Genomic DNA, 11832 nt, shown 5'->3' on the forward strand with positions numbered 1-11832 from the left:
TATAATACCGTTGAGAAGTTTACTATAGTGGATGAGTATCTCAATCAATTGTAATGCCGTTGACACTTATGTCTATAAAAAAATATGTTGGACATTGAGATATTTTTATCTACGAAGAACGTATCATATATATCGGATGCTTTCAATATTTTTGTCTACAAAGAACGCGTCATGCTTCAGAGGCACTTATGTTTGTAAAATATGCATCATATTTTGGGATGTTTTAGGTCATTTTAGTTATATTGTGGGTCGATGGTAAAGTATCATTGCTCGAGCACTCATTGGCGAGTCAATAGGAAGACATTCTTATAACATGAGCCCTTCTTCTAATGTTAAATGATATGGTAGATGTCAGTGATGGCCAAATTGACTTGATTCATTTAGGTTCACATGCATAAAAAGTTTGACATAGTCGAAAAGGAGATTCGAACCTTGCTCAAGTGATTGACCTATAGGAAGACTAAGGTTAGGTGAAGTTTCCGATGTAGCCTATCTAACACTCTAGTTTATGATATAAAGGGTTTTTATGATTAATTTAACTAGAGAGAATATTTTAAGGTATATACCAAATATTTTCTTAACATTTGTCTTCTATTCTCCTTATGTTATTGGGTTGTCACTTACCGAGTTTGGATTGAGATAAATGTTTCCTCTATCAATATCAAAGAAATTGATATTAAATTTAATATTATATCTAAGATAAAAATAATAATTGAATTGATTTGGATAACTATTATTAATTTAAGTTTAAGTATTTTGAGTCAACAATTCATATTTATTAGGTGAATTTTGACTATCAACGTATCATCAATTTTTGAATATTATTGCATGTAGAACGATGTGATGCAAAGGATAAGAATATCATTCTTTATTTATTAAAGACTACATCCAAGGTGCCTCCGACAAAATCTCTAGTATTCATTTGTTGCATTCTTAGAAGATGCAGTTAATAAGGTATATTATGGGTCCACGCCATGTCACGAGGGGGATGCCACATAGTACTGCAACCAGGTAAGCAAGAGGGGCACCTCCACACACGAAGGTACCACCTCACCTCCCAAAGATCGGCCACTATGCCTGCGTACGATTGATCCTCACACAATAGCATAAAAGTACCTGGTCGGGACCCGGCCAAGGGGGGGGGGGGGGCGAAAGGAGAAAAGAAAATTAAAAAACTTCAACTCGCCACTAACTTGATCATCGGAGGGACCAAAGTTGGGAAACACCCGACGACGGTCTTTCTTGCAGGAAAGCTGTCATCGCAGGTTAGAAGGCACTCATCAAATCCTCATTGCCGATGCTGAAAGTGGTGTTCGATCGATCTCGAAACCCGGCTCAACCGACCAGAGACTCCCAACATTGCCCAATGGACCAGGCTGTGCTGACTCTATTAACCACGACACATCGATCTATCAACATTTTTGGCGCCAAAAGTAGTCGTGCCTCCCTTACCCTCAAAGGTGCCTTTCAGAGCTCCAAGCTCTCTAAAGGGACAAAACCCTTTAGCGCTCACACGTCCAAAGCAGACAATACCTCTCAACGCCCCCACACGGTCTCTACCGGCTGGGCTGAACGGGCATCCCCCCTCCAAGAGGCGCATTTCAGAGAGCTCCAAGCGTTCTGAAGAGACAAAACCCTTTGGCGCTCCCACGCCCAAAGTGGACAATCCGTCGCACCCCCAAGGTGCACCGAGACAGACCAAGTGGTCCCCTATCAGCAATTAGCATTGCAAATTTAATATTTGTTCCATAAGTTCATAATGAAATTATACTGATTATCATAGTAGCTTTTAAATTTAAGATTGATTTAATATTTGAGGATTGATACGGTATGCTAAAACCATTTATCAACATCCATCAAAATTAAAGAGTCGGTAATTTTACGAGATACTTCGGTGATAGAAATGTTAGTACGAAGATGCGAATGTCATGTCAACATCCATAAGAATCACGTGGACTAATGCCAGAATTCCTGAAACGCGGGATGCCAGGCGTTCGGTGCGCGCTGGCAGAATTGGAGAACGTCCAACGGCGTTGAGATGTCAAATCACAGCAAGGACGATTCCATTCCAAATGCCAATTAGCTCACGAGCTGTTCATCGAGTCTCACAATCAAGGTGCTCGACGAAAGGTCTCCCTGCGTTATCTCCTGCCTTCTCGTTTATGGAGCAGGAGCGCACCACGTCTGCGGGCATCACGTCGCCGGCCGGCTTGGCTTTATCCGCGCGGTTGGTGTGGGTGATTGATGGATGTGGCCTCGGACGAAGGTATCGTGGGAGCTTATCCAACTTGGGCGAACTGAAACGATCCGTTCCGTGGAGCTCTTCGTTGAACGAAGCAGCAAGCAAAGGTGGTGTTTGATGACAGCAGCTACTCCTCCCCAAGAACTGGTACGAGTCTTTCAACTGAGCGTGGATCTAGGAAATGGTGGAGATGTCCACTGAGACATGAGCAAAAAGCATGCACGTACAGTGCTATGAACACTACCATTGAGTAATTGTCATGAAAGCCATGAGCCTTACATTATTCACCCGGGATCAACAACCGGGCAAACCTGCACCCCACCTCGCCTTATGAGCGATAGCCCATGGCGTATCATCTAATTCAATCTTGTTCGCTATCTGGCAAGCATAAGAGGTCATACGGATCAATTATCTACATAAATGAACCATAGAAGGGCATACGAATCCGTCACCCTTCGGTCGTGGTTCCTTAACTTCCCAGGTATAAAAATTGATCCCCGATATTTGAACAGGGATTAAACCCTAGACCCAAAACCTTTTCTATTTTCATCATTCTATAAAAACTAACTAACTTAATCACCGGAAAGATCAAGTAAGAAAAATCTCTTCTCCTCCCCCCGATTTTGACCTTTGTGGAGGACCTAACGAGAGCAAAGCTTATTTCACTTTGGTCAACCCATCCTCAACACTAAATTCCTCACTCTAACCACCATAATGGACACCTCAATGATCTTGTGCCTTTGGAAGAAGATCAAGTCAGGTTAAGCCTTGGTTGGTGTGGTGATGTTTAGATAGTAATATTTTCACGAAAAATCATGAGCACTGATAGAAACATTTAATCCTATATTTATTGAAAAGTAAAGAAATATTTATTGAGAAGTAAAGGAAGCAAGGACTAGTATATGACTAATTTATCATATATGACTAATGATTTCAGTGAATAGAAATAGTACTTCAGCGTAATGTCTCTTTTGTATCAGTCTTCTGAATGATTGAGATTTATCAACTTTGGAGCAATTTTGGACAGTGGATCTTTTCTGTTATTAGGATTGATATAAAGCTACATGGTGTGGTTGACAAGAACCACTCGAGTGGATGCAGATCTTTTCTGTGAATTGACTTTTGAGGAAGTAGTAGACCAACCCATGGGCCTGTTAAGCAGGTCTTATATTCCATATGTGACTGGATGGCAGATGGAGTACTCTCCAAATATTCTATGGTGCCTGTGAATCACATGACAATGAGAAAGAAATTATTCAAGACATTTTTTTTTATACAATACGATTTATGACATAAACATCCGAACAGTAGCATAGATCGATTTCGATCCTATGAAGGGTTGAGAATTATAATAGGAAGGTAGCTAGAAAGTAGAGAGTGATAGTAGATAAGATTTTCTGTAAGGAAATTTCACGATTGAGGAAATCTTTTCTTCCAACATGTATAAATAAGATATTGTATTCAATCATTTAAAATGTACTTTTATCATTATAATTCAACTTATCATTGTATCAGAGCTCTACTACTTTAGAGTAAGGTTTATCCTTCCTTCCTTACTGGCAATTGCTACTTCCTCCAACGATTTCAACTCTGGAGCTACCGTCAAATCCATCGTCAGGCTTAGGTGCAGCACCACCAACAACAACTAGGTTCTCACATTGCCACTCCTCTCCGTTGTTGCATTCTCGCATTCTAACCTTTTAAGCCGCAGCTCCGACGACAAAACCATCAGACGACCTCCAAAGTTCACGAGTTCCACCACTATCGCACTAGCTCCAACGGGCAATGACGTCACCCCTCTCCGCCTATCAAAGAGTTGTTGCTGTCCTTTCGTGAATAAGATCTCGTCAATCCAAAGTATGAAATCTTATTTCGTATCATCAGAGGTGGCTGTGTTTCCATGAAGAGCATAAATTTTATGATGTAAACAGTACTTTAACAACCGAAATATATTGAGAAGGAAAACGAACAAAAAACATGGTTTCTCTATCAAACCATGTTTGCCTGCTGTACTATTGCTAGATAAACAGCTTGTATGTGAGTGTTATTCGTCATGTGAGTTGTACTGTTCACATGTGATATAAATGAGAAGAAAAGTCTTCTTATTTGCCGTATCATGTTCCTTTCTTGTTCCTGGAATCATTTGATTCTGATGCAGTCTCCCACCCCAAATAACTCAGTATGGACAAGCAGCTCCATTTCCAGTTCGCCAACCTTGCAATTGTACATGTGAAGAGCACCATGATGAGCTTGGCCAAGCTGGTTATCTATTGGGAAACACAAGATTTCCCATCTGTGCAAATCCATTTCAAATCTTACGTCAATACTTTCCTGATCCCTTTCGAATCATTTGATTCTTTCTTATCTCGTTTGTGTGAGTCAAACAGGAAGGAGCAGCTTGGGCGGCAAAAGTGGTCTCCATCGAGCAATCAGGAGAGCTACAGCCATACATGCGATGAGGCAGAAGCTTTGACCTCATCATCATGTCAGCAGGACATAACCATGAATTCATGGAGGACGTGTAGAATGATTGATCAACGAGCTTTTTGGAGGGGAAGAAGATGACACCTGGGAGCTCATGGTGGTGGCTGACAAATGGCATGCATTCACTCACCACCACCCAGAGGCCACTCAAGAACAAGAGTGGATGATGGATGACCCTGTGCGTCTGTGAGTGAGTGAGTGAGAGAGAGAGAGAGATCAATAATGAGGTACCAACTTTTGAATGTATAGGTTGGAGAGCACTCTCCCGAGTCCTCATAAGCTGGTCTTTGCAACAGCTTCCCCGTGGGCTATAAATACATCACTGTCGGGTGGCACGTAGGTGGAGGACCCACGCACTGTGGTCAAAGTCTAACTAGCCGTGGAGTTCGACATGATGGGATGAGTTATGAGCACGCAATGAAAATATTTTTTACCTGTAATTTGTTTACTTATATATCCCTATACTTTATAAAATAGTAAATTCTATTTCAGTGATTAAGAACAATCGTAATAAAAATCGTCAAAATAATATATAATTAGAATTTTTTGTAACGATGGATAATAATTCATACATGCGTTGTAACAGATACTTTGATCTTGCAAATGACAACCACAATAATAATTTTTGTTACAGTCTGCACCTAAACGTGATGTTTATCTTTCGCTAAATGTTCTTTAATGATTGTTATTTATGAGACATCTAAAACGATAGTTTCTAAAATGATGCTTATCAAAACAGTGATGAATTGTTGATCATTCAAACTTATCAATGACTAATCTACCACAGCAAATTGTTTAATCGGTAAGCATGTCGAAGTGGAGGAAGAAGGCACTTTGGTGCTCTCGGTGGTTGACGAAGACATGCAATATTGCCACTCAAAAACTAGATGATGGATGGCACTGTGTCTCTCTGTATGAGGGAGAAAGAGAGAGAGATGATGATGATGCTCACTCAGTAGTGTTGTACAATTCTTGAATGTGGCATGCTTTTGAATGATTAGGCAGAAGGGCACTCAAACCCCTTATAAGATTGCATCCATGAAGGGGGATGACCCACATCAGTGTTGTCATAGAACCCTAAATTATCTGCTTGAGTTCATGGGATGAGTTATGAGAATGAGGAAACACAGTCTTCCCTTTTGGCTTTGAATTCTTGTACTGAATTCTTGCATGGCTTTGAAGACCCACAATCGCTGTACAATCTACTAGTATTTATTTCTTTCTATTATGTAGCTCTAAGAAGGGTTAGATTATTCATGAGAGTTCCAAAAATAAAGTAGTATCACTGGTGGATTCAGTAGAGTAATTTAATGATTGATTAAGCTCATCGTATATAGAGTGTACTATGACAGAAAAAAGATGTTAGTGTTGCAGAGAGAGAGAGAGAGAGAGAGAGAGAGAGAGAGAGAGAGAGAGAAGCTACATGTATGAAAGGTAGAAAATAAGTATTCCAAAGCGTGGACGACGGTACATAATGGTATGGATGTACCATATGCATGCATATGGTATGCATGTTACCATACGACGATGCATATACCAAAATAAGTATACCATCCATGTACAGAAGCTACATGGGTGATGTGTTCACGTGAAGCTCGAGTTTTGAGACAGATCCCCATGTCGAAGCTCACGCGCAGTCGGCGTGAAGCTAGAATACAGAGAGAGAGAGAGAGAGAGAGGAAATATTTCTGCACCAGTATCATCCAAACCCATACCTTCCACACCCTATTCATATGTACTGTGAGCAAAACAATGGCATGTATCCACAACTTGGTATTTCTATAAGCATCATGTGCACTTTGAGGACTGCGGAAGCAAGAGAAGTTGCCATAGTATTCTCCAACACAAGTACTCTTCAATCACTTACTTTATGTCTGTGTGATCAGTTCATTGTATTGGGGTCTGCTGATGCATGCAGTTCTAGATCTGGTCTCTAATGGCCATCGGACTACCGCACTAGTTTACTCTCTCTGGGCAATTGAGTCATTGTCTTTGGGGGTGAGAATCCAAGTGAGGAGGCGAAAGCTGTGGCGTGAGTCTTGTCTCGTGAGACTGGCAGAGAGGACAAGGTGTCATCCATGCAAACAAAACTTGGTCACAAGGCCTCTTTGCGAGTTTGTCCTCCCCATGAACAGGACACTGCTAGCACAGTTGTCCACAGCCTCCTCTCTCTCTCTCTCTCTTCCTCCCTTGCTTTATCCTTTCCTTGAGCGCCCTCCCATGTCTTGACACTTTTGGGGTATGAATCCAACAGCGTGGACACCAGCTCAGGCCTTTAAATCCCTCTCACTGAAAGCTTCATGGGATAGAGCACATTCCTCTCTTTCTCTCTCTGATACCTCTCACTGAAAGCTTCATGGAATAGAGTGCATTCTTCTCTCTCTCTCTCTCTACCTCACATCCTTACAACTGGAATTCCATTTCCAGCTCCGGAAGCCCAATCCAAGCTCATACCACTACAACATCATTTCCAATCAAGAGTAACTATCCTTTCCCTCGTCATCTCTTCTTCCCACCACTCTCCTTATATCTGAAGCAACACCCTTCACTTCTTATCTCTCGCTCTCTCGCTGAGTTGCAAACATGAAAGAAGCAGTTTGTTATCTTCTACTGGTGTTCTTGAGTTCCTTCGCGGCAACAGTAAGCTTGGTTGCATGCAAGCAGACTTACATAGTGTACATGAACGCGGCCCACAGGACGGAAGCCCATCCAACGAACGCGCACTGGTACGAGGCCCACCTGAGGTCGCTGTCCATTGACCCCGCCCGCCACCTCCTCTACTCCTACTCCGCCGCCGTCCACGGCTTCGCCGCCGTTCTCCACCCCGAACAACTCCCCATCCTCCGGCGCCACCCCGCCGTCCTCAACGTCCACCCGGACCCCCTCCTCCCCTTGCACACCACCCGCTCCCCGCACTTCCTTGGCCTCTCCCCGTGGCCGCCCGCCCCCTCTAGCCGCAGCCACTCCCTCGACCCCGCCGCCGCCGCCACTGACGTTGTCATCGGTGTGCTTGACACCGGCGTCTGGCCGGAGTCCCCCAGCTTCGACGACGCCGGCCTCCCCGAGGTCCCCTCCCGGTGGCGCGGCGCCTGCGAGGCCGGCGTCGACTTCCCCTCCTCGCTCTGCAATCGTAAACTCGTTGGCGCTCGCAGCTTCGGCCGTGGGTACCGCGCCGCCGCTGGCGGCGGGGACGCCGACAAGCCCCGGGAGGAGTACGCCTCTCCGCGGGATCGCGACGGCCACGGGACTCACACAGCGTCGACCGCCGCCGGCGCGCCGGTGGCCAACGCCAGCCTTCTGGGCTACGCCTCGGGCGTCGCCCGGGGCATGGCCCCTGGGGCGCGCGTCGCCGTCTACAAGGTCTGCTGGGCCAACGGGTGCTACGGCTCCGACATCCTCGCTGGCATCGACAAGGCCATCGAGGACGGTGTCGACGTCCTCTCCCTCTCTCTCGGCGGCGGCTCCGCCCCGTTCTCTCGGGACCCGGTCGCAGTGGGGGCCTTCTCCGCGGTGCAGCGCGGCATCTTCGTGGCCTGCTCCGCCGGGAACAGCGGGCCCTCCCCCTCCTCTCTCACCAACACTGCGCCATGGATCACCACGGTCGGCGCCGGCACCCTAGACAGGGATTTCCCGGCCACCGTCCAATTGGGCAACGGCGAGCGCTACGCCGGGTTGTCGCTCTGCAGCGGAGCGGGGCTCGAGGACCAAATGGTTCCAATAGTCTACGGCAAAGGAGTGCAGGTGGGCAGCAACTCCAGCAAATTCTGCATGCCCGGAACACTAGACCCTGAGCAGGTGAAGGGCAAGGTGGTGTTCTGCGACCGGGGAATCAACGCGCGGGTGGAGAAGGGGCAGGTAGTGAAGGAGGCCGGCGGCGTGGCGATGATACTGGCTAACGCCGCTGTCAACGGCGAGGAGCTGGTGGCGGACAGCCACCTGCTGCCGACTGTCGCCGTAGGGGCGAAGAGTGGGAACTTGATTAGAGACTTCGTGAGGACGAGCTCGAACCCGACGGCAATGCTTAGCTTCCGGGGCACAGTGCTCGGCGTGCAACCATCCCCGGTGGTGGCGGCCTTCAGCTCCAGGGGGCCGAACACGGTGGTGCCGCAGCTGCTGAAGCCGGACTTGATAGGGCCAGGAGTTAACATACTGGCAGCTTGGTCAGGGTCGGTTGGGCCTACTGGGTTGGCGAAGGACGAGCGGCGATCCGCCTTCAACATCATGTCCGGTAAGCTTGATCTCCATTGCTGGTTCTCATCAATCTTTGCTCAGTGTTATGCATTCCTCGTTCAGTATTCTTTGGGGTAGAAGTTTGAAGTCCTCTGCAGCTGTGTTCTATCACACATTTGTTGCATTTCACTGCAGAAACCCTTCATCATTGCTTAAAGCTTGAAGACAGAGTTAGAAATATTATTTCCATAACAATGCAGATAACACATAATTATCGAAAGATGTCTCATAAATATACTGTTAGCTTCAGTTGTCTGACAATAGTTCTCATTTCTACAGTCAAATGAAAAACTTAAAGAACTTTGGCTTTCAGGATTAGGTTAAGAATAGATAATCAAATATATGCAATATTTCCCAGAATCAAACCAAAATGATTTTGATAAGAATATGCAGAAATTATTCATAACATATATTAGTGCTCTTTACCAAATTGCAACTTATTGCATACTTAATAGTAGCATTGCACAGTAAGCTCTTTAGCAGAGAGACAAGTGAAGAAACTTTGATGTTGAGGCAGAGGAAGTGTGACGTAAACTTGTTCTACTATCTGAACAATCTTGGCAGAGATGAATAATTAGATACCCGATGGCTAATAAAGGACAAAGGCATTTCCAATTTCGACATTTTGTTGAACTGATCTTGCTTGGTTTTGTGGTGGTACCAGCATTAGCTGAATGGCTAAATCGATGACAATTTTAGATGTCTCCACGGTAACATTTCTATGTTGTCCGTATATTTTGATAGTCAAGGATTATATTATACATATACACACCGAAGCCACTTCTAAATTATTTTTCCTGTGGAATGGAAACTATAATTTTCATGTGTGGTATGTTGAATTATTAAATGAAATCTGTAATCAATCTTGACTAATTTTGGTGTCTACATTTTTATTGGATTAAAATCACTTTATGGGCAAAAGCAACATAGCTGGATTTATTTGTTCTATGATTTTATGAATGGTTCAGGAAAATTGAAGAATAGGATGCGCTGATCAAAAGATGCCAATTGATCCAAAGATCAATCTGGTATTTAGAATCCCGATAGAGCAACTTATGAATGATAGATCTGAACTGAAAATGATTATCCTTCGTTACTTGGACTACAACTTATTTGAGCTTTACTTTCGAATAAGATGACACTGACAATATTGTTGTCTGCATTACAAAATTTCGTCCTGGAAGTAGTATGGTGTCACATTTTGCCCTTTTTCTATTTGCAGTACAACTAGGCTAAAGTTTATATATTGGTGAGGAAACATGCTCAGAAAAGTGCGAGCATGAAGTTCCAGCTTGTAGATAGTATCAGTGTGAAGTAGATACAACAAGAACTGATTTCAACATTCCATAATCTCACTACTGTTATCTAACTAGTCGCCTATCAAAACATCATTGATATCAACATGAAGATACCTCGTTGCAACTGCATTTTGTTTGCTTGATTAAATACCAATCCTATGCCATATAGGTTTTTGTTGTTATATAATGATATTTGGATACTTCTCTCTGCAAAATGCAGTAATTACTATGGGCAAATAATTGGTGGCTTGTGAAATTTTCATCCATTTTAAGATCCAACTTGTATGAATGTAGGAACATCAATGTCCTGCCCTCACATTAGTGGGGTTGCTGCATTGCTAAAGGCTGCCCACCCTGATTGGAGCCCCAGTGCCATCAAGTCTGCCCTCATGACCACGGCATACACTGATGACAATACTGGATCTCCTCTCGTTGATGGTGCTGGAGGTTCACCTGCGACACCATGGGCTTATGGATCCGGTCATGTTGATCCACAGAAGGCTCTCTCCCCAGGCCTCATCTATGACATTGGTACAGGGGACTACCTTGCCTTCTTGTGCTCCCTGGAGTATTCCACCGACCACATTCAGGCCATCTCAAAGAGCACTAACAAGACATGCTCACGCCGTCTCCCCAATCCTGGGAACCTAAACTACCCGTCATTCTCTGTCGTGTTTGGTAGAAGGTCCCGCAGATTCGTGAAGTACAACAGGGTGCTAACAAATGTTGGTGTGCCAGGTTCTGTGTACAATGTGAAGGTCGGTGGACCTCCCGGTGTTAAAGTGACCGTGAAACCAACAAAACTCATCTTCAATCAAGTTGGCCAGAAACTGAGGTACAAAGTTACATTTACGTCAACAAAGGCAGGTGACCCAGTAGATATGGCATTTGGTTGGATCACTTGGAGTAGCGAGCAGCATCAAGTACGAAGTCCCGTATCATATAGATGGCTAATATCCTGAATTATCAGGATATGTCTCCCTCTTCAAATGACAGATAAGTAAGTGAAGAGTTGAATTTGAAGGTTTTCAGACTACTTTTGCCTAACGTGGCGCAGAATAACAATTATTTCTGCTCAAGTGGCTTTCTGAAGATCTATGGCTTCATAATACTGTTTTATTTCCTCTTGTGTTTCGATTTAGCAACTGGTTCATCAAGAGTCAAAGTTGGTGATCCATGCCTCTTCTCGCGGCATCTGATGTTTGGGTCTGGAACATCAGGTCATCCTCGAACAACTAAGATTTAAATCAGAATGTAATGACATCAACTGATAAATAAAAATTGTAAGTTGTTAATGTTCCATTCATGTTCGGGTTTCTTCCATATTAAATATTTGTTTCTTCCTTGTGTATGATATCTGCTCGATGATGTCTGACACGGCTAGATTCATGCATTTCTTTGATTGTTCCTTGACCAGGATTTTTTTTCTCATCTAAAATGTCTCCATAAAACTAGTTCTGCTGCACCATGATATATCTGTTTACAGCTAATGGTAGATCTGTGCATCATGCACTACAAAACAGCTCAAAATCTCATTTAGTTCACAACATTGGGCACAAGCAAATCTCATGTGTTGAA

At 44.1% G+C, this 11832-nt stretch overlaps 1 protein-coding gene across 1 annotated transcript; it reads left to right on the forward strand.

The window, feature by feature from the left end:
• Positions 1 to 6864: 6864 nt before the first annotated feature.
• LOC103977823 (subtilisin-like protease SBT1.8) lies at positions 6865 to 11560 on the forward strand. The gene is made up of 3 exons (XM_009393456.3): positions 6865 to 8954; positions 10549 to 11254; positions 11397 to 11560. Exons 1-2 carry the CDS (start codon positions 7310 to 7312, stop codon positions 11214 to 11216), a joined length of 2313 nt encoding a protein of 770 aa, XP_009391731.2. The 5' UTR covers positions 6865 to 7309; the 3' UTR covers positions 11217 to 11254; positions 11397 to 11560.
• Positions 11561 to 11832: the final 272 nt, after the last annotated feature.

Source organism: Musa acuminata, chromosome BXJ3-3 (genome assembly GCF_036884655.1).
Source record: "Musa acuminata AAA Group cultivar baxijiao chromosome BXJ3-3, Cavendish_Baxijiao_AAA, whole genome shotgun sequence".
Lineage (NCBI taxonomy): Eukaryota > Viridiplantae > Streptophyta > Magnoliopsida > Zingiberales > Musaceae > Musa > Musa acuminata.

Coding starts and splice junctions, on each gene's coding strand:
- LOC103977823 (XM_009393456.3), top strand. CDS start 7,310: ATGAAAGAAGCAGTTTGTTATCTTCTACTGGTGTTCTTGAGTTCCTTC. Junction 8,955..10,548: donor CGCCTTCAACATCATGTCCG/GTAAGCTTGATC, acceptor GTATGAATGTAG/GAACATCAATGTCCTGCCCT.